The sequence below is a fragment of the Trematomus bernacchii genome, unplaced genomic scaffold (assembly GCF_902827165.1).
Source record: "Trematomus bernacchii unplaced genomic scaffold, fTreBer1.1, whole genome shotgun sequence".
Lineage (NCBI taxonomy): Eukaryota > Metazoa > Chordata > Actinopteri > Perciformes > Nototheniidae > Trematomus > Trematomus bernacchii.
The window spans coordinates 477,531-501,554 of record NW_022987771.1 but is presented as its reverse complement, the minus strand read 5'-3'; the positions used below and the strand labels follow the sequence as shown (position 1 = coordinate 501,554).

Below are 24,024 nucleotides of genomic sequence, written 5' to 3'. Positions count from 1 at the left end.
CACCTGGAAGCAGGAGAAGAAAACTGAGGTTTGGGACAAAAAAACAAACTGAAAGGGAACAACAGTGGCGCCATCTACAGACACAACGACCACACTGCAGCATTGTTCTACCAGACACTGATTTCTACATAACATAACATAACGGAAACTCACATGTAATGCCGGGCAAGGGAGACAACGACAGCTTGTCCCAAAATTATATTATTTTCCTTTTACAGAAAAGAAAAATTGTATTATTGATTTTGTTTGAAATGTTTATGAATGTTATTGATGTCGTAATTGTACAAAGCTTTGGCAATACTGTGTGTCATTATGGTCGTGAAAATAAAGCTATTTGAATTGAATTGACAGTGTTCAAGATGTAAACTTGTTCAGTCTTGTATAAAGGCATAGCATACAACAAAATAAACATAAAATACCATCATTGTTTTTTGTTTTAATAACAGAATATACGTGTCAATGACCTAGTTACAATTTTAGTTTAGTCACTTACTTAACCATTAATCTAAATGCAGTTTGGGATAATAATAATTATTATTATTTATGCAGCCAAACGTTGTTTTTATTTCTTTTTGTTGTTGTTTGTATTTGTCATCATTACTTTTTGCAGCAAGGCTTTTATTTTGAAAAGAGGCGTGCCTTAAACCGGTTTAAGTAACAGTAGCCAGAGCAACAAGGATGGAAAAAGACATATTATGCACTAACAGTATGTCACATAAGACAAGTCTGCATGAGGAACAAACGTGGTGGGCTTTACACGTGCATGTTGCCGGTCTTTGTGTTTAAGGCTACCCTTATTCTCGCGCATGTTTTAGGCATTCATTGAAAATTACGCCTCATTATTAAGTAGCCATACGTTAAGAGACCTCATGTTCTGAATAGACCACCATAGATTTTTTTACCTAGGGAAATTTGACACCTGGGTTATTTAACGGAAACAATTTGTCTCGATTTTTCGGATGTCCGTCTAACAGAGTCAGTGATTCGCTACTATTTCTCTCATCACTAATTAGCCACGATGGATCTCAGTGCAGAACATTTAAAGACCCCCGGCTCTGATGAGAAAGATTTTGCTCTAAAGCCCTTAAATGTCAAAGTGACTGGCAAGGAGAGTGGAGAGGCGCAGAGACCCACATGGAGCAACCGGATGGAGTTCATCCTGGCGTCCGTGGGGTACGCGGTGGGTCTGGGCAACATCTGGAGGTTCCCCTACCTGTGCTACCGGAGCGGCGGAGGTGAGGCTGTCTAATGTTGTAAATTAAAACCGGGGGTCTTACAGGGTTAAAGGGTCAAGGGTGTAGCATGGAAGATGGTCTGACTGATGGTTTCAGATGTATTGCAAATCCTAAAAACAAACGTAGGGGTGGGTGCAGACTAGAGACACAAAACAAGAAATGTGAATTAATAATAATAATAACACTTTATTTATATAGCACTTTTCATACAACACGTGCAGCTCAAAGTGCTTTACAAAATGACACATCACAAGTTAAAAACAAACAAGATATTCCCCTCAGATTATTTGTTAAGAATTGTAAAAGGTGCATGCAGCAAAATATAACATTGTATCAGGTTAATAGACACAAGGAGGTAAAATGTATTATAATACAAATAAAATAAAATAAAATAAATAATGGTTTCTCTCTGACAGATAAGACACAAGACAACAGAGTCGATGCAACAATATAACATATAACATATAATATAAAACCCCATAAAACAAAGTGAACATATAGGTACAACAGAAATACAAATGAAAAGATTAAATCCTATAAAATAAATAAAACAATATAAAAGTAGGTAAATAATAAAGACTAAAAGAATATTTAAAGTGGGGGGTTGCTAATAAAAAGCTAATCTAAAAAGATTTGTCTTTAGCTGTCGTTTAAAAATGTCATGCACTGAGTTGGCCTCTCTGATGTTTCCTGGTAGGGCAGGGGTGTCAAACTCAAATACACAGTGGGCCAAAATAAAAAAAATGGGTACTAGTCGAAGGCCGGACTGGTTCAATGTTTATTGCAAAACTTATTGAAATAAACGTATTGCACATATTAAACCTGGAATTTACAAAGCTTAAATTATTGCCTATACAAACAACATTAAGCATTAAATAAATGAAAAATCAGTTGCATTCATTTCTTATGGCTCTATCTGCAGCTTTTCCGGAGTCATTTCTTATGATTACATTTTCCCACAGGCCAACAACAGCTTCAAAAAAACAATTTCCCTCAAAGAACAAACAAACATGCCCCGTTGTCGCAAAAAAAAAAGTGCAGAAGGAAACATCCATTGAAACTCAGTGTGCTGCTCTGTGATGCTAGTTCCAGCCGGATACTTGGCATCTCATCTTGGGTACAAGTTCATCAATGTTTGGGGTCAGGCTCTGAGCTGAGGAAATCCTCAGGATTGAGTGAAGGTGTGCGTGCAATATACCGGCGGGCCAGATCTAATAGTAATTAAAAATTATCCTGCGGGCCGAAATTAAATCCGCCAAGGGCCTGATTTGGCCCCCGGGCCTTGAGTTTGACACATGTGTGGTAGGGTGTTCCAGAGTTTGGGAGCGTAGTGGATAAAAGCAGCCTCACCCATTTTAGTTTGGGGGACTTTAGGGATGAGTTAGCCTGCAGATGACATACATACAACTAACACGAACACATATGGGAAAGTTAGTAAACCATTGTCTTTGCATTCAAATGTAACTGATCATGATGTTTTGTGATGTACCAATAATGTCTAAAATGCTCCTGTAAAGATCATGTTATTTATTATTCAGACTAAAAAATGTTATAGCTTTTTGTGTATGTATAAATGTACAGACTCCTCACAAGCAGTCACATGCAGAGTGATTCATATGAGTTACATGACAAGCTCAGTCATTAGGGTTTAAACTGTTAAGCCCCAAGCCTGTTTTTCAGGTTTCAGGCTTGAAAATGACATGCCCAAAACAAATGACTACAATTTAACTTCTAAAAGGGTTATATGAATAATTTATTTTATCAAAGCAAGGTTACATCTGTAAGTTGGATGTAGAAGTGTCAGAATCAATATAGATGTTTCTCAGTCAGAGTAAATTCTGATGGAACATAGCAAAAAAAGGTAAATTCTTACCTCCGCCTAAAGAAAAAACATTACTTATAGTGAAAACCACCCTTGAATGATGGGATGGTAGACTAAAAGCTTTAGGAATCCAAACTATAACATATAATAAGTACCCTGTATCAAGATTGAGGCAAAACAAGTAAAATTTGACCTTTTTAGAGAGGTTTAGCAAAAAAAAGGTCCAGGCGGAATAAGCTTTGGGCACATTTGGGTACATCTGGTTCCATCAGTGCCATTTGACCTTTTTCAGGTACCAGACTATAACAATTGTGTATTACTTTGAATTATCACCATAGGTATTCATTCCATCCAAAGAAAAAAAGAAAGAAAAAAAAGAAAATATATTTTTTAATTTATTTTGTGGAAAAAAAAAGGACCCGCCGACGGGGTCTTTGGGGCTTAACAGGTTAAACAAGTTAAACAGAAAGATGGATTGGCCGTGATGGATAGCAAATGTATCTCCAACACACTTTATATCGAAAGTAGGCATACAATTGAAGCATATCTGTTTATCATTCGTATCCTTTATTGAATTTGTGTTTTAAAGCTCCCATGTCATGCTTTTCCGGTTATTACCCGTCCCCTTGTGTGTTATGAAGGTTTTTATGCATGTAAACGGTGTGCAGAGTCAAAACCCTCAAAGTACACCCTGTAGCGAGTAAAACTCTAACACAGAAAATACCTCCCCAAAACGCCTCGTTGGAGATACGTCACTGCCCATTTGATTCTTCCGGGTACCGCCTGATGTCATGCGGTACCCGGAACGAAATGGACCAATCCCGAAGAGCTATGGCCACACCAGCAGCGGCGTGTTCCTCCTCCAGAGGTTCGAAGAACCGGCATTTCACAGACGAAAGCTTCCAAAACATTGCCCAGTTTGAGGCCGGATATGCACAGCTTGTTTGGACCGTTTGGAGCAGGGGAAGATCTGGGTATACAACCTGTAAGTTTGCATTGTTATTTGTGTATTTATCAAACAAGACTGTTTAAATGTGTAAACTGTGTTGGACTGCTAAGCCATTGACACAGTGCTAACTGTGCTAACTAAGTTGCTAGAGTTTCCATATATCAACTCTAATATCAGCAGATGGCCTTGCATACATGTATCTCATAGCAGGAGAATGTCTGCATTCACACACAAAATACCTATTGACAGTATACTCCAGGTGATTTGCCGGTCAGTCGCGAAACGTAATTACATTATAGCTGGCGTAGCGATCTAACACACGGAGCTAGAGCTAGTTTTGGTCGGAAAAACATTTTTGTGATGCTACGTTGCTAGCGTTTAAATATATCAACTACAATGTCAGCAGATGGCCTTACATGTTTGTCATGGCAGGAGAATGTCTGCAGTCACACACACGGAATACTCATACAGTATACTGTACTGTGATTTACCGTACATTGTGACCGTACATATACTGCATGTAGCTAACGAGGCTAGCTGTATGCTAGCGCAAAACAATGTATTCATGCAAGTTACATTGTATGGTAGCAGAATACCCGTATACGATTGCAATTATAAACACGTTATTGCTAGCCTAATATGAACCACTAGCTTTTGTTCATAGTAGTTTTATTACACTGCATTATAGTTGCCTTTCCTCCAAGCTAACGTTCATATCGTGTTAGCTACCAAGGTAAACAAAGCTAGGTTAGCATATTAGCAGGCAAGCTGTTCATTACACAACTACTACTAACGAATCTAAAACAACTAAGTTTCTCTAATATTTTGTGATTTGCATTTGATTTCGTCCAGCCAGATCCTGGCGGACAATCCATGACGGGGAAGGGACTTCGACTACTACTGAGGCCTCGTGCTAAAAGGCACCGCACCGACTGTGCGCAGGCAAGATGCGAGGAGGAGGAATGAATGATATACCGTGTGTATATATGTATATTTATGTTCATTTTGTACATTTCTAAAAATAAAGTTTAATGGAAATACTTAGTAGGCCTATCCTTTCTTCCCTGAATTCATATATAGCAAACCATGATTTGATTTCTCATCAAACAGTAGTAGTTTATAACGGGTAAAAATAACTTACTCTTTGTTATGAGAGTGGCTCGTAGGCCACAACGGAAAGACAAGGAGACATACACGAGTTTACAAAACCACGGCACATTTATTGTGGTAAATGCAGAGATAGGTGGTTGAGAGGATCGCAGAGTTAGTCTTCCTGCAGCCGCTTTGGAGAGAGACTGGGGCCGTCGTGTCCGGAGGTGTCCGTGATCGTGCTGATTAGCCTCTTCAGCTCCACCCCATCGTAAGACAAAGGCCCTGGGGCCGTCACACTCTTCTATAACAACAGTTAAAAATATATATGTATATAAAATATACCGCTGTACCGACGCCATGATAAGACTGATGTTACGCTGAGAGCAGCCGGGAAAAGCACTGACATGGGCGCAGCCTCTCTGGTGGTTGACTAATCAGAACGAGTGGCCGAGCTGACCAATCGGAGCACACTAGGCTCACAGGGAGGGGGGGGCAAGAGCTCCAACGAGTCGTTTAGTGGAGAAAGTACTGCTGAATACACATGCTTGACAGAGATGCTGTATGCGAAACCAATGTGAGTTTGGAAAATTGCACAGTATAAATCTATTTTAGTATACCTCAACAATGTAATTATGATCAGTGGAAATGGCCATGACATGGGCCCTTTAAGTCATTTGTCATCCAACCAGCCTTTCATCCATTCTGTATAGAAAAACAACTTTGTTTAGAGGGCGGTAGTGGTCCCAATAATTTACTGGCCAGGTAACTCTGCACAGGGTGGCAAGTATGCGTTAGATCTCACATGTACGTTCACACCTTTTGATAGAAAATAGTTCCTGCCCTGTTTTGGACTGTGGGAAATATTTGAACTTATGAAACAGGTCCGTTTTTAAAACTGAGGTAAAAAAATGTATCTTCAAATAATTGATTAAGAACACACTACATATTTGATAACTGTATGTTTATTTACATATATGTGTTAGTATTCTACCTCAGGAGAAACAACTAGGGATGTGTTTTTCATGATTAAATATTTACATCTTTAAAGAATCATTTGTTAAGCAGAAACTTGTCACTGAATGTTTTTTTTGTTTAAACCAGTATTCAACTCAGTGTAAACCTGATTTACAGAATGCTGCATCTAAACAATGGCACAGCAGCTGTCAGCTACCACATATTTAAGAGCATGTCTTGCATTATGCAAATCGTACATACTTTAAATAGTTTTCCTTTCTTTTTCAGGTGCCTTCTTGTTCCCTTATCTTACCATGGTGCTCCTGTGTGGCCTTCCTCTGCTCTTCATGGAGTTTTCTATTGGGCAGTACACTCGATTAGGGCCAGTGCATGCTCTCGCCAGAATCTGCCCCTTGTTGAAAGGTGAGTGACTCTCCAGGCCAAAGGCTCCTCTCATGTGAGGGGATGAACATAAGATGGTTTCCCTTCAGTTTCACATATTTGGGGACAGTCTTGCAAATAGACTTTGCTATTAAAGTGTGTTCACCAAATACAGATACATTACATATTTGTTTGTACCCAGTGTTGGACTTTTAAATAAAAGTATCCTCTCTTACCTTCATAAAACCTCCGTGTACTCAGATAATATCAGCCACTTTTTTAGGCAAATAAATACTTAAAGTAGAAGTAAAAAGTTAGAATACTGTGGCCAGAGGAAAAACAATAATTGGAAAAACAATTTAAGGGAATGATTGTTCATTGTTTTTCATTATCTGCATACATTGAATAGTGATATACGATTTAAGTTGGTATGCAATTTATTTTACTGCAACCTATTGTTAAGCAAATGAAAGCCCAACAAATGTATTATCAACCAGAGGTCTTAGAAATCCCTGTTGATCAATTAATTAATTAATTTCGACAAAGAGCATCACGTTTCTAAATTAGATTATTCATAGAAAGAACATAGCATCTGATTTATAAATGGCATTACAATTTGATCCTATCAACTCCACATCATGTTATAAGAAGCTAGCATATTTGCACTAAGCCTGGGCAGAATAGGTGTGTTTCATTCACACATATGTTTGAGAAACAACATGTTAGGACAAATACAAACATGAAAAGAAGAGAAAGTATACTGTAGTGGTTTATCTATATGCAACCCAGGTCATGATAGCTTGATAATGAAATGCAACACACAATACAAACAGCTTATCACAGTGTTCTTTTAGGTGGTTAACTGGTCCAACAAGTGAACACACAGCAGTTGTCTTTATCTACTTTGGATCAAAGTTTAGAGAAGTGTAATGGATTCTTGTTCACTTTTAAGTTTGCAAACACCCCTTTATATTCAAGTGATGACGATGCCTGTTCAGAAAAGAAAAAACGATCTCAGCACGATAATCCTCCAACTTCCACAGTCTTAAAGCCCTTCTTTTCAGTTCAGGAGGGATTAAATAGTCACTTAAATAGTTTAACATAGGTGTGTCTGGCAGAGCATACATTACATAAAATGACAATTGACTTCGTGTTCATAGTAGTGGGTGGATTTCTGTTTCGTTATCCTGGGCACACCTGGGTTCTTTCTCATATTCTCACCTGAAGAAAAAAGGTTACAACCAAACTTAACAGTCGCCAGTAAAAGATTACATTTGATGCTAAGATGGGCTGTTTCAGTAGTTTGATATCGATTCAACTTCACATAGGAGAGTAGTTTGGAAACTGCAGGTGATAGTTTGTGTCTGTCAATGAGGTCATGTCTTTGGTCTGTAATGTGGGTCTGTTTGTTTGGATATCTCAGAAACAAACCAGATTTCATTCACGAAAAGTTAGGTCGTGTCAAGAAGGAAACTTTTAAATAAACATTTTTATGACATACTTTTATTCTATACTAATGAAAGTACTTTGCACATATATCCCAAACTGATCTCATATTAAACGCAGATCTGGATACAAATCCGGACTAACCTTTTATACAAAAACAGTTGTTTTTATAAGTGATCAGTGTAGAGGGCAGTGCTACATCTTTGGAGTGCTTTCTATTATTTTATAATATTTTCTGTCTGTTAAATGAATTGTTTTCACATGTTGATGGATGGGAACTTGTCTAGAGAACATTTCAATCACTGCTGTAATCCCTGTCTATTTCTTTATCATCAAATTGTAATTGTACATCCTCTGGCATTGAATGAACATTTATTCATCTGAATGAAAATGAAATGTGAGTCATTGAATACGTTTTTGAAACAAATTCGGATAATTGGGCAAATCATGTGCATCAGAATGAAGAGTTGTTACTATCTAAAGTTTTAAATCATTCACGCCGGGTTGTATAGGCAACATTTTAAATCAAACTTTTGAATGAAGTGAAATGTGTGGACCCAGAGAGAAGGGGCAGATAAAACAAGAGCCCAGCCATCAACAAACAACACTTGGGTGTAAATTGAAAATGCTGTATATCTTGTTCTAACTCAAATTTTTCTCGATGGTTTTCTTATCTCCTTAATGACAGAGATTGTCTACCCGGTCAAAACGTTTGGGTCCTCACTTGATTTATCGCTCATTTCTTCCTGGTTAATGCTCTGTGCTTAACAGGGGCCAAAAGCAGGTAGTTTTTTTCTTCCTGTATGTTCTTTGAATTGATTTCCATTTGCAACTCACTGGAGTTTGCTGTGATTTACCTGTGATCCGTGATTTAGATGCTCAGAAATATCTATCACAAATCAGCAAAAATGTCTTATTTACTGCCGTATGCCTGATCGCAGCATTACAAGTTGTTTACATTTCCTGACTCAACTTTGGTAGTACTAAGTGAGGGCATTTAGTGTGAGGAATGACAGGGTAATATTCGGACAGCTCCTTCATATTACCTCTATTTGTTTTTATATCTGCCTTGTTTTGGAGTTCAGCACACTGATTTTAGTTTTGAATGACTTCACCACTTACAGTAGAGGGTGTCTGGTGTACCAGTGGAGCAGTCAGCCATGAAAGCTGGATGTTAAAGTGAGATAGGCAACAGGCAACAGGCAATAACAAAGGAAGGAGCGCTTAACATGAACCATGCCCAGTGGATGTAGCTGATCCCAGAGCTCAGGGGGTTGCCTTTGGTTCTTTCATTATGATGACACAGAGTGGTTTTTCAGCCGCCTCTCTTACTATTTTACTAAATATTGACACTGGATTCAGTGGAGCATGGCATTCCAGTCTACAACCTGTAGAACCATTGTTTTTATATACTGCTGGAAAACAGAGAGACATTTTAACATTAGACAGTGTTGAGATCAGTAGGGGAAAAATCCCTAGCAGTTCCAAATGACAAAGATAACAATGAAGGTCATGATAACATGATACAGTAATAATAGTTCATTAGTTTGAAAAAAATGTAATGCGTTTTTTGATGAGAGTTAAATGAGAGTGTACCCCAGCAAAGTGTATTTGAAGCCGCGTCTAGCAGCCAGATAAACTTAGCATGAAGTCTGCAGGGGAAATGACAAGTGGCTCAAACCTAAACATGAAATAAAAAAATGACCATTCCCTGTGCCAGAGGGTTTGTGCAACTTTCTCTTTACTAGGACCAGGAGATAAAAAATGTAGATAAGCAAGATTTCAAAGGTGCCCATAGTAAGATCTTTGGAAAAACAACAAACCTGGCATTTTCGAGTCTTAGCTAAACTAATCCGCAGCGATTACTATCAGTAATATCAGAATTATTGATACAAGAAAGAAAGTGTTGTTTTCGTAAAAATAGCTATTTTTCCAGAAATGTAAGTTTGACAGAAACATCAAAAAGTGACCTATACAGGATAATCAATGCCTTTCCTGTGTTTAAAATGGTTCAGGATAATTATACCTGTCCACCGCCCACTGACATTTCTGCTCTTTAGCTGAGTCATTGCTCTGAAAGAGACACAACAGACACAGAGCAAACTGAAATCTGACACACAGCTCAGAACCACAGGTGTTAAAAGACTGAATAATTTACATCTGTTGCAGGACTTTGATCCCACTTTTACCCATTTGATCAAGAGCCTGTTATACTCACAGGGTAGAATCACACCAGGGAATTTCTAATCCATGGCTCCAGGAATCCCTTTTATTCGAGTTTGCTTGACTCCATCTTTGCCATCATAACCAGAGATAAACCCGCAGTAGCCTACATGCCTTTTTCTGTTGTCAATCCTTATGTGAGATGTAGACTGCACCCAAAACTTTAACCCTTGACCCAAATGATTGACCCTATGGCAGAGATTGCATAGCAGTTTTAGGAAGTAAAGTGTACACATGTTCCCCCACATCTGTTCTTATTTCTGCCGAGTCGTGTCTCACTTTGTGTCCCCTCCATACGTGTCACTCTGCAGGTGTTGGTCTGGCCACAGTTGTCATTTCCTTTGTGTTCTGCACCTACTACAATGTGCTCATGAGCTGGGCACTGTTTTATTTCTTCAACTCGTTCGAGGCGACGCTGCCCTGGACTTCCTGCAACAACACCTGGAACGTTGTCGAAAACTGTTCCAGTGGTTTCCTCGGCAACACCAGCCACCTGCAGTCTGCCAGCCAGCAGTTCTTCGAGTGAGAAATATACCTTATTTAATATATATTATTATATTAACAAGCTGTTTTTTAACATGCACTGGAGGAAATAGCCGTTTCTAGATGTTTTTCATAGAGGGCCCCTAAAAAACGTTTTATTGGTTGTCAATCATGAATAAAACAAGGAAACCCGTCCATATGTCCAAAGACAAACACACAGGCTGACCACATAATGACTGAATTCATTTAAAATGGTTGACAACAATACAGAGAAATATCTATTTTAAAAAGTACAAACAGCAAAGTAATTAGAGTAATAATAGAAATAGAAATTGAGCAAAAAGGATATGAAAAAAAGCTTCTCAGAGATTACTTATTACAGACATTTTAATAAATTCACTATATTCATAGAGGACATCATTCAAGGTTCAAGGTTCAAGGCTTTTATTTGTCATATGTACATAGCTACAGTGTAGTTATGTCGAAGAAAATCTTAGGTCCCAGGCTCCTCCAACAGTGCAACACAATAAAACAGAAAAAATAGTGCAAGTAAATACAAAACAAATTGTGAAATATTGCAATAAGAGTCTATATACAATTGGAATATGATATATTAGATACATCATTTGTAAGTTGCAGCCAGATGAATGTTATGGATGTTCTTTCAAAAGTTGAATATATTGTTAAATATAGTATTACTGTTGAGCAATAGGAGTTGTTTTTGTCTGTGCTCTTCACTGGTGTATAGTTTGTGGTGCTTAGATGGAAAAACATTGCTAACGTTTCTACACCAATCAGGATTTAGCAACAACATTTCATTGATAGTTTTTGGGTTTTATGCCACTTAAGTCCTGATGAAGGGTTACGGTTTCATAACTTGAACTATAGTTTAACTTTTCTTTAGATTGATGTTTTCAGGGGCTTCTAGGATACAATATGGGAATGACTTTCTATTTGTATTTTCACATTTATCCATTATTCTTGTCTTTTTCTTCCAGTCGCAGACTTCTGCAGAAAACGAATGGCATTGAAGAAAGTGGCGGCGTGCGCTGGGAGCTCTTTGGCTATCTCATTTTTTCCTGGGTCATTGTGTATTTGTGCATATTTAAAGGAGTCAAATCGACAGGCAAGGTCAGAACATTTACTTATGCACATTGGTAATTATTCCTAATGTTGTGCCTGTGTCAATGTATTTGTAATTGTTTGATAATTTTCTGTCCTTCTGATATTTTATCACAATGTATGCTTATAATTCAGCAATTTTGAGGCATAGATAATGAGGTTTATAGGAAAAGTGTTCATTTTCATGCTGATTACAGGGATATAGTTTATCGTCTATTGTCCATACGCTTAGTCATTATTTGTCTAAAAAGTATTTAACTGTGTTGGAGTGTGTATGTGGGATCACACAGTTGTCTGTTTCACACGTGGCGTGGTTAGTAGTGAGTCAGCTGGTGAGAGGTTGAGCTGTATTCCCTGTCACAAAGCTCAAAGTTGTGTTAACCTTTAAAACAAAAGGCTGCGACGTGTGTGGGCTTCTGCTAATCCTGTGAGGAAAACCATCTGAATGTCATGTATTCTTCTAGATGCCATCAGAATCTGATTTAATATGTGTGGTTGAGGTCTCTGGGGAAACAATTCAGCAAGTACAATGAATTTTAAGGGCTTTTTGGTCACTGTGAGTCTTGTAAAAGAGCCTCAGTAACTAACTGTTGCAACACCGCCTACACAACACAAACCAACACATCCATCAATGTCTGCTTCTTTCTGTTTGTGTCCCACAGGTCGTGTATTTCACCGCTGTTTTCCCGTACTTCATTTTGTTTGCCCTGCTCATTAACAATGTGCAGCTCCCTGGAGCCAAGAACGGCATCCTCTACTTTGTGACACCCGTCTGGGACAAACTGTTTGAAGTGAAGGTGAGACTCTGTTAATGAGTGAGTGAAAAAAGTAATATGAACTGTAAGACTTTGGTTACACATTGGCATCACATTGTTGAAATCAACTTTTGGTTTTCAAATTAAATTAATTATAATTCTTTGTTGGATCAAATATATATTTACCTTTACTGTGTATGTCAGAGAATGAGGAATTTCATGGAATTCCATTAAGCTTTTTTCTTGTGTTTGCTCAAGCCTCAAGCTTATCTATATTACATTACATTACATGTCACTTGTTAGACGCTTTTATCCAAAGCGACTTACATACATTCAGTACTGTGGGCAATCCCCACAGGAGCAATTTGGGGTGAAGTGTCTTGCCCAGGGACACAACGACATGCTGACTGCAGTGGGACTCAAACTTGCTATCCCGTGATTTAAAGTTCAGCGCACTAAATTCAGCGCACAATCCCACTGAGCCACAGCCTCCAGAGCCAGAAAGTGTGAGAGGGAAGAGTTTGTTGAAGAGATTAACTCAATAAACATCTTAAGTATGTCTCAGGATTTATTGGAAAATTAATAATTGGCTTTAAAGATTTCAGGGACAGAATAACCTTTTATGCAAAGCAAAACTAGATCCAGAGAATAACGTGCTCTTTCTTGTCCCTTACAAAACAACATGAACAATTATGCTTGATACTTACTGAGGTGAGAACTAGGTTTAGTTCTGTGATTGTAAAATATAATACAACCACACATACATTTAAAGCATGACTTCCAATCTTGGATCTCTCACGCCTCCTTTTAACTAAATATGCAATCAGACTTATATAAAAAGATCGGTACCACTTTACAATAAGACTACCCTTATAAAGGGTTTACGAATAGTTTGTAATTCATTTATTAATTAGGTTGTGAAACACTTTATAAATCATTAATAAGCTTTTATAAGACGTGAGATAAACAGGGCAACTGTGACCGGTTGCTTGCCAAATAGTGAGCCCACATTTATCTGTACTGCTAAGCCTTATATTGGCTACCTAGCTAACTTCGTCTTCTTCATCAGCCAGCATCCTTGGTATCTGTTGTTCACTGAGTTGATTCTCGCTAAGTAGCCAATATAAGGCTTAGTCATCTTGCCAAATAGTGAGCCTATGTTGCCGTATGAAAACTATATACTATACTACTATAAACATAGTTTTCATATGTCAACACAGGCTCACTATTTGGCAAGATGACTAAGCCTTATATTGGCTACTTAGCGAGAATCAACTCGGTGAACAACAGATACCAAGGATGCTGGCTGATGAAGAAGACGAAGTAAGCTAGGTAGCCAATATAAGTGAGTTTATCTCACGTCTTATAAAAGCTTATTAATGATTTATAAAGTGTTTACAACCTAATTCATAACCTAATTATAAACCCTTTATGAATCCTTTATAAGGGTAGTCTTATTGTAAAGTGGTACCACAAGTTGTTCTTGAAACACCTCAAACACTGTTGTCTAGAAACTTTATTAAAAGTATTAAATGAAACTACACAGAAGTTAATCCTCGTGCTCCTCTTTCTCTTTACCATAGGTTTGGGTAAATGCAGCGGCCCAGGTGTTCAACTCCATCGGAATAGCATTTGGCTCCATGATTTCAATGGCTAGTTACAACAAGTTCAACAACAACATCCTCAGGTAAACACTCTGTTTGTAAAACATGTTCTGTTCTGAGTCTCTGACTGTGAATACCCTCTGAAGATTTTTGACTGTTTGTGTACACTGCTGCTCGCAGTGTACATATAAGGAAATAATCACACACTTCCAAAGATACAACAGAAAATACATGCAATAAATATTTACCACTTATCACAAATAATTTCAGGACCTCCCACTATAAACTCAACAATATGCTGTGAGCTGAGAGCTGCTTCCCAGCGGTTCGCTCAGCAGCAGGGGAACAAAGAACAAATTGTTTATGAAAGAAGCTTCATTTTTGGTTACTGAGTGGCCTTCAGCTGCTTTTTAGAAAGTTCCCTCCCATGCTGCAGAACTAAAATGATCTCCGTCTGCTAGACTCACTATAAGCCACAAAGTTCACCAGAGAGACATTGAGAAAGTATGACAGGAAATGAGGCTATACTATACTGAGTCTCATTTAAACAAGAAGATTGTTTTTATACAGTATATGAAGGCTTAAGCTTCTCTGTGGGATGTACAAAAAAACACACACCTGCTGAGACAATTCGATTTTTACAATACTTCCTGCCAAACAGTGAGCTTGTTAATCCAAAACAAAAACCTCCTGAGTTTCTAAGTTACTGTAAACTGTACTGACTTAAAACTGGAGGATTTGGACTGGCTCAATTGCAAGATCAGACAAGTTCAGACTGAACATCAGGCAAGGACAAGATTGAGGTGAAACTAGGAAAGTACAGAAGACAAACAACAAATGAAACACCAGAAGAGCTGTCTGCTTGACAATATGTACACAGAGAAACTGGCAAAATCAGAATCAGAAATCCTTTATTAGTCCCACAGCAGGGAAATGTACAGTGTTACAACAAAAAGTGTCATAGCAGGTAAAAAAAAAAAGGCATGCAATAATAAAGAATAAACTAACTTATTAAATGTTGAGAAGAAAAGCACACATTAGTTGTACTATACTACAAATAAAGACAAATATGTAGGTAAGTGCACAACCATGGCTTATAAGGATGAGCAGCAACTTAAGAACTTAGTGACATACAATATGTAATGTTAGGTGTTGAGACATTATAAAAGATGTGGGACATTCATTACAATGTAGTGTTTTTCAACTTGACTGACTGAAAACTGACTAAATACACTTAGCATGCGGGAAGGATAGTGAGCGACAGGGAAATTAACCATGGTAGCCGATGGCAGTAAGCAACGTTTTGGAAAAGGAGAGCATATTTACAATAAAACTGAGTGATTGAAATGACATTTAACAAGAATAAAGTTGACCACGCTTACATTATTTATTTTGTCCTCCTTCTTTCCCAGGGATGCTTTGATTGTATCGTTTACCAACTTCTTCACTAGTATCCTGGCTGGGTTTGTGATCTTCTCAGCTATTGGCTACATGGCTCATATACATAACCTCCCGGTGGACAACATAGCTTCAGATGGTAAGCATAAAGCCTGTAAAGAAAATGGCACCACAGTTTTAAATCTTTGTTTTATCATGGACTAAATGTAACTAAGACGTCAGAGTGCAACAGAAATAGATAGGGACACACAAATATATCCCAGCCTCTGTTTTCCTTTCATCCTCCTGGGATCTTTTCTGCTCTCCCTTTCACGGAGAAACAAGCCACAGATTTCAAGACATGCACATCTGCTGTGCATATTTAAAGTAGGCAGGTCATTCAGGGACATTTATGCTGCGTTTCCATTACAGTTTAGGAACTGGGGTAGTAACTATAGTAACGCAGTGTAGGCGGAGCCGTGACGTCATCTTCAATGCGAAACACAGAAAAACAACATCAGCCGTTAGCTGTCTCACTCAAGCTCACAGCTCCTCATATCTGTTGACAAAAGTTTGTACACATAAGTTTGTACAAACAAGTATAAACCACAGACTGTCTGTGTCATGGCGAGTACAGTCGCTGCTTTATTTATGTCTGTATAGGCCGTTGTTGTGAGTGTGGACGGTCGGAGCATATACTGCGTTAGCTTAGCCAATCTCCATTTAGAAAACACGCATTTTAAAAGGTTTTTCGCCTGCCGTCTGTCTGCAGACTTGTCAAAGCATTAATTCATGGTTTTTACTAACCGGTGTCATTATGTTGTTACTTCGGCATCATTTTGAAACGTGTATTACAATTAAATCACGGTAAAATATGTTCATTTTGTTGTAGTATTTGTTGTAGTTGTAGCATACTCAGCCCGGTTGTTGGCCTGGAAAGAACCTCGATTTTGGAGAGCCAGAAAACTGTGTAGCCGGAACTACGCCTAGTGGAAACGCAACCAAAATAGGGCCGGTACGGCACGGCACGCTCAAACCGCGCTCCGTGCTGTAGTGGAAATGCGCCATTAGTGGAAGTTTACAATTTCTTAAAGCAGTATTCTACAGATTTTACTTATGGAGCTTATTTTACACATCTTCCGTCTAGTACTTCTCAGGCTGTTGTATACTGTATTTAATAAAAACAACTCCTATAATGCAATTATGGCAAATACTGCAATAGAAACTTGATGTGTGTAATGAATACATGTTAAGGCTGCATTTTGGGAATTCTATACCCAATGTTATTGAGATTGACCCAGAATAGTGACTAAAAGTAAGGATATTTAATTATCTTTCTTGTTTATTTCACTCTTACAATACCTGTAAAACTAGACTCCCCTTCCCATACTGACTAAAACAACTCCCTGACTAAAATGGGAGGTTGTTTTGCTTCAATAACCGAGTCTTCAGATAACATCAGAGGGGTTTAGTCGGGGCCTGAGGTCATCAAAACAATGTAAAACTGCTCTCTTGAATGACTACCTGATCTGATCTTCCTGTAAATATGTTTTGCTGATCATCGGTTACATTTCTTCAAAAGAGTAATCTTAAAAGTATATCATTTGTGTGTGTAGACAGGGTGGGCCAATCAATGCATGTTCTGTATTCCTCCCCCTAAGAAAAGCAATGCCTCTAAATCCTTTTAGTGTTTGAGTTTAGGACCTTCTTCAATGCATGTAAAGGATTTTAACCTCCAATCACGATACAACACTGACATCGCATCCTATTTAAATGTACAACGTGCTATACAAGTCAAACAGGGTTATGCACTCTGTCTTCCTTTAGTAGCCATAACTCACACCATCATTAATTTTTTATAACCATAGCGTGTAAAAAAAAAGTATTGTTTGGTCTTGTCCTTCAATTAAATAGTACACCAAGGTGCTCTTTAACTCCTCATGTCGGGCGCAGAGTCTGAATGAACTAGTCTTACAACATCACAGTAGCCTTTCAACCAGTAACTGGAAAATAGCTGAGTTTTTAAGTTTAACCACAGGTTCATGAACCTAGCTGAATTTGGGTATATTTGTTTAAATGTGCATCTAGGCTTACTAACAACTTCTGTACTTTGTGATGTCTCAGGTCCTGGCTTGGTGTTTGTTGTGTACCCTGAAGTCCTCTCCACGATGCCCGTCCATCAGCTGTGGGCTCCTCTCTTCTTCTTCATGTTGCTGTGTCTGGGCCTGGACAGCCAGGTGAGCATCTCTCACACACTCATATAAACACAGCGGCTCGACTTTAGTTTTTAAGGAAGCAGGCAGATATGGGGAAATGGCGCAAAACGGTTTTACGTTACTTAACTCATGTCTTCATAAAAATGACAAAAGATGTATCCCCGGTTTCTACAACTGTGCACATTCAGGTTGACTATTTCTCTCTGCCTGTTAACCCAACTGTGTCCACCTTTTGGCCATTGACATGGAAAACAATAATCACTTACAATTTGAAGGTGTATTACATTACATGTCATTTGTTAGACGCTTTTATCCAAAGCGACTAACATACATTCAGTACTGTGGACAATCCCCACAGGAGCAATTTGGGGGGTCCATTCGTTGCCCATGGACACAACGACATGCTGACTGCAGTGGGACTCAAACTTGCTATCCCGTGATTTAAAGTTCAGCACACTATCCACTTAGCCACAGCCTCCCGTATTTACGAGTATTTAACTTAACCTTTATTTTGTATTTCAAATGGTCAATCTACCTATTGGTTCAAGTATAATCTGCAATCTTTAGGTGATTGATATCTTTTTCTTCTCGCCCTTATATGCTAAACAATTATTTGTATTCCTTTCTCGCACTAATCTCTTTTGTGGTTACACAGGTATTTGCACAGACTCATAATTGCATCCTAAAAATAAGTGCTAGAATGAATTAAAGCCAAAACAAATCAAGAGGAAACCACTTTTGACACAGTCATTTTCATTACTATTTTAAAACGCAGTTTGTGCTTTTTTTTGTGTGCCACAGTTCGCCACAGCTGAGGTAGCCGTCACGTTCATAAAAGATGAGTTTGGCCCCCAAGTTCTGCGTTTCATAAAGAGAGAAGAGCTGCTGACCCTGGCTGTGTGCATCGTTGGCTTCGCCCTGGGGATTCCTCATGTGACCAAGGTACCGTAAACTCTTTTACTTCTCAGAGAAACATATCTGAGGATGTGTAGTAGCCTAGTCGTGGTATGGTTTGGTCATGTTTGTCTTCCTCTTCCTCTTGTCCTACCTGCACAGGGAGGTATCTACGTGTTTCAGCTGATGGACCACTACACGGCCGTGGTCTCCCTCATGTTCTTGGCTTTCTTCGAAGTTGTCGCTGTCTGCTGGATCTTTGGTAAGATTGCGTTATTTGGTCAAACCCAGACGCCTTTTTTTTTCCCCAAGCCACCAGAATCTGCTGTTGCTGGATATTTATTCAACTGAATTCTTACATATATTCACAACAGGAAGAAATCTGAATTAGTGGTTTTCTCTCAAGTGTTTAATCAGCCTCTCCCATCAGGTGTCCCACGTATCTGCTTGATGATCACGAGGATGCTGGGAAAAACTGCAAACATCTACTTTCGTGTCTGCTGGGGGCTGCTCTGCCCGGTATTGGTGCTGGTGAGGGTTAAAGAAGATGATCTGTGCAATAATATTATTAATGATGGTTATTTAATACATTTGTTAAGACTGTCCTTTTCCCTTCATAGTGTATACTGATCTCCAGCATTGTCCAGTACACTCCTGCTCACTATGAGACTTACACCTACCCAAAGTGGGCTGAAGGGGTGGGCTGGGGGGTCTCTCTGGTCTCCATTGTGTGGATCCCACTTGGAGCCATTCATGAGATCTCCAGCAACAAAGGCTCATTTCTTCAGGTAAGTGAAAGAGTCATTATTAGACAAATGAAGGAAGCTTATGTTGAGCTCTTTAAAGGCTCCTGTGCCTGTGAGGTTAAGCTCGACTGAAGGCCCACAGCAGTGCCTAACTTCATGTACAATGCTAGCGTGCTGTGGATTTAAGTATGAAGCTTAACCATCTCAGCATCTGTTAAGTGACACAAAACAAAAAAATGTAGCGGATGTGAATGTCATAGATGCAAAGGAATGTGTCGTTAAATAATGTGATGACAACAATTCATCCTGAGCACATGTTTGTACCATATATTTATATTTATATTTATATTTTACAATCTATCCAGTGGTTGATAAGATTAAGACCCCAACAAAGTGGTGGATCGACAGACAAACATTGCGATTCATACAGTCACAACAGGGGCTAACAAACGGGAGATATCAGTGTGTTTTTTTGTGCTGGGGAAAACAAGAAATAAGAAAAACTGTTTTGTTCCGTTTGTACTTAAAAACATTTTCTGAAAGGTTTCTAACACAGTGCTTTCTCTCACCCTCAGAGAGTTAAAACAGCTATGATTCCCACACTAGACCTGGATGCTGACTATGCCCTGCCGGAAAAACAGAACATAGACAACCCGGCGTCTGAAAACTTGATGACTTCAGTGGCATGACAAGGAATACAACCGTATCTGTGCGTATATACAAAACAAACTCTGTGTTAGGGCTTCTGGTGATGGCATATTTACACTGTCATACACAATCTTTTTGTATATCATAACATTACAATGTAATCATATTTGTTTTACCAAAAGACCGATACTTTACTGTACCTTTTGCACATTTGTAGCTGCCGTTGACAAGCACAAAGAGCCTCCTTTGTACCTTTTTACAGATGGGAGAACGAAAATAGATTTTAAAGAGATTGGATATGTTGTACACCAAGTAAAGAATAATTTATTTGATTTAGGTATGAGTGATTGTTTGCCCTGTAAAGATTATACAGGGGTTCATTCCAACCAAATATAGCCACTTAAATTATTATTTCATCCCCCTCCCAAAAAAAAAATGCCCAGTGTATGTTTGTGTTGTGGTGATGTTTTATCTAGCAATGTGTAAATAAGAGTCTATTAGGTATCAATGATAGAGGCATTTAGAGGCTTTTTCACTTTCTAAAGAGTCCTGTTTGAAGGTGTTCTCGAAATTAAGCTGGGAAATAAAGCCTTATTTGGCCTACATGTTATGTTTGTGGTCTTTAAATCCATAACACATCGTGCTGTTATGTTGTTAAATGTAGGGTTCAGACAATCTTCATCTGCTTACAAAGTTGAGAAAGTTGAGCATTGGCTAGGTATTCTGGTTTTGGTGGTCAGCACCTGAAGTAGTCGATACAAAAACAATGTTGTTGAATATAAAAGTTAGACATAACTTCTCCACTGTTGGCAGCTGAACGTGTGTTGTTATTCCCAAGACATAACAGGCAAAGGTAAATGGGTATACGGACTGTTACCCTTTAACAAGGTGTAAAGGTGGTCCGTGTTGTGTCCGTGTCTACATTTACATCATGTTCCAGCTGCTGGTACATGCTCGAAAACATTTTAACTTTAAGAATGTCTTTAGTTAGAACTCCAGCCAGAGTTCCAACCAAAGACATTTCATTTCATTATCATTTCAGCAGCAGGTTGTCGGGCCTGTCCAGCCTGAATTAGAACACAGATAGCGTCCCAGCCTGAAGGGATGGAGATAAAGACACTTGTCAAGATGTCAAGATGTCAAGGTGTCAAGATGTCAAGGTGTCGTTCATTTTTGTAAAGCATTTTGAATTGCCTTGTGTTGAAAGGTGCTATATAAATAAACTTGCCTTGCCTTGCCGAGGTATTTTAATTGCCTAAGTGCCTAAACTCCATTCACAAAAATTGAAACTCACAGTTTAAATAAAAACCAAAAGCATAAACAGAACCAGACAAATAGCAATTTCTCTCAAATGCACTCGTATTATCTTTTTGTAATGCGGTTTGCTGTAAATCTTCAGGGAGACTCAGCAGGTTAATGTTATACTGATGGGTACTGAGCTCAAAGGACAGTGAATCTGTCCTGGGATTTTGTCTACAGATTGATAAATGGGTTAACGGTATTTTTCAGCCATGCGTGTGACATTTTTTTAAGTATCATGTAGCAGGCAACTCACAAGAGTTTTAGAGATTAAAAGTGGTGCCTTTGATCTGCTTTCACAAAGCTGAATTGGGCTGATGTGGGTAGATAATCTTTAGGAAGCGTGTCTGGATACTTTCCATTCAGGTTTCCAGATGGTATCGGCCCAGAAGCTGCTGGTATTCACTGACAGAGATGGAAGACAAACAGCTCATTAGTAATATCATTTTTTTCACCTCAAGCATTAACTTTTTTTTTTTTTTTTAAATGATTGACCTCCTCTCTCTTTGTCTAGGAAGAGTTTAAATGCAGTTTGTGCCAGTTCAAATGATTAAAAAGGGTTTAGTCAGTGTTGGAAGGGCAAGCTTTGGGTAATGTATAATGTAGATGACCTATCTCAACTGGAAATAACCAGAAGAGATTGTCTAAAGTGTTGAGCCCTACATTGTGCTCTTGGCCTTTCCTGTCTTAATAGGTAGCTTATCAAACAGAGCCTCATCCGGAGGGCCGAATGTTATATTTCATCTCAACATGTATTTGTTTTAACATTTGTGCAAGAAACTAACATGTAGAAATTAAGAAATCTGAGGCTTAATACGGTTTGGGAAATGTTACAAGAGAAGCATCTTGGAATTTAATGTTAAGTGCCTTTAATGAAAGAAATGTTGTGTTTAGATGTTCTATATTGAATACACAAACCAAAACCTGTATTTAGGATGTTTCATGTACATTCTGCTGTATTTAGGATGTTGCATGTACATTCTGCTGCTGTTGTAAGCTGTATGAGATGTAGAGTAGAGTGTTTGGATCTTGTTAAGAAAATACTGTGGTTGTGGGTAATTTCGAAAAAGGGGGGGGGGGGGGTTCCTTCGTTTGTGATGTGCTAACAATGTTGGTTTTTCAACCAAAAATCACACCTGCTGACCTCACTGATCCTCTCCATCAGTGAGGTCATCTGTGGCAGTTTTGCTAATATGTTACGTGTATATGTTTAAGTTCTCACACAATGTAACAGTGAGCATGCTAATCAGACTTTATGCAATAAAACTATATTTGTAAGGTGGGATTGTTTGTTTTCTCATGTTTACGTTTGTTGAACAAAATCCTACAAATCTCTGCCAAAATCCAATGTTTTTCCAAGTAAATATGTTTAATTTCTCTTACAATTTTTGTTATCTCATTTCTAGTATGTTGTTGCTCCACTGATTTATGGTGTCTTCACATTTTGTTCAATAAAAAGCCTTATTTCTTTCTCTGGTGTGTTAATATCTAAATATCAGCGTCACCTGCATCACCCCACACAGTCACTAGGTGGCAGTAGAACAGCAAAAACAACACCAACACAAATCTATTCTGCTCTTGTGTCACATTGTGTACATCTTAAATAAATGATTTGATGATTCTTTGTACAGCTTTAAATGGTGACAACATATTTCATCATAGGGATCATTTAAGCAGCACACACACATGTGTAAAGGCATGTTTACAGCAACTCTCCAGCCCTGCTTTCTTGCTTTGTTAATGCTGTTCTAGTGGTTTGATTGTGATTTGTATTTCCATTGTAATGCATGCAACATTGAATACAACATTTCAGAATGACTGAATAACATTTCGCCGTGTGTTCTTACCTGAGTGAATGTTAGAAAAAAACACTTATTACTACATTTGGATGTGCTGCTGTTGTTGTATTGTATGTATTGGATTTTAATAAATCCTGTTGGAAATCGTACAGTAAGACATTTCTATGCACTAAGGGGGTTTTATTGATTTGGGTTAATGGTTTCATTTAAACTGCCTACCAGCACCACCAGTTCATATATTTTCAGAACGGATGACCGCACTGGGCCCTATCTACGGTCTCAGTGTGGTCAGTGCACTGAGCTGCAGAGCCACTAGGAATGTAAACCAGAGCAGAGCCAGGATAAATGTGAATGCGGTGCTCTAAGGGCCGGGGAAGTTAATCAGACCTCTTGTCATGGAGTGGTGCTGCAGCAGCGCCCTTAGCACAACTGTGTGTTAATCAATACCTCCTCCCTGCTCCCTCATGACAGCGGATCATGGGCACTAAATTAGCACTGGGAACGCTGGTTGATCAATTGCCACAGACAGTGCAGCTCAAGGGGCAGTAAATCAACGTTTATATGTGGCAGAGGGGTGGTGTTTTTGAGTCTGAATGGGCAATGAAGGGGGAGATAGGTCACTGTCTATCTCCTCTATGAGGGGTGTGAAGACGTTAATCTGTGCCAGGTAGAGAGTTTAACCAGTGGCTGCTGTCGGAGCTGTTTCAGGCTGACTTTTCTTGAGTAGAAATAAATTGTGCAGGAAATCCACTCATCCTCGCTGCTCCACAAAACAACTGTGCTTAAAAAAAAGAGCCAAAACTGGGTTACTGTCTGTTATTGAACTTCAAGGGGCAACGCTTCACTCCCTTGTGACAACTTTTTTTTCTTTTCCCTCCTCTAGGGTTCCTCTGTTACTCCACACTCTTATTTTGATACTTCCTTGCTGTGTAAAAGGAAGATGGTATTTGTGTATGTGTGTGTGTTTCTGTCTATCTGT

General features: G+C 38.6%; 1 protein-coding gene across 1 annotated transcript; it reads left to right on the top strand.

Moving 5' to 3' along the window:
- Nucleotides 1–710: 710 nt before the first annotated feature.
- si:ch211-225b11.1 (uncharacterized protein LOC561694 homolog) lies at nt 711–22,718 on the top strand. Its single transcript, XM_034148802.1, has 13 exons — nt 711–1,235; nt 6,341–6,475; nt 10,414–10,624; nt 11,584–11,716; nt 12,370–12,504; nt 14,046–14,149; nt 15,479–15,603; nt 17,568–17,680; nt 18,461–18,601; nt 18,716–18,815; nt 18,984–19,084; nt 19,174–19,341; nt 19,875–22,718. Exons 1-13 carry the CDS (start codon nt 1,019–1,021, stop codon nt 19,986–19,988), a joined length of 1,797 nt encoding a protein of 598 aa, XP_034004693.1. The 5' UTR covers nt 711–1,018; the 3' UTR covers nt 19,989–22,718.
- The last annotated feature ends 1,306 nt before the right edge of the window (nt 22,719–24,024 follow it).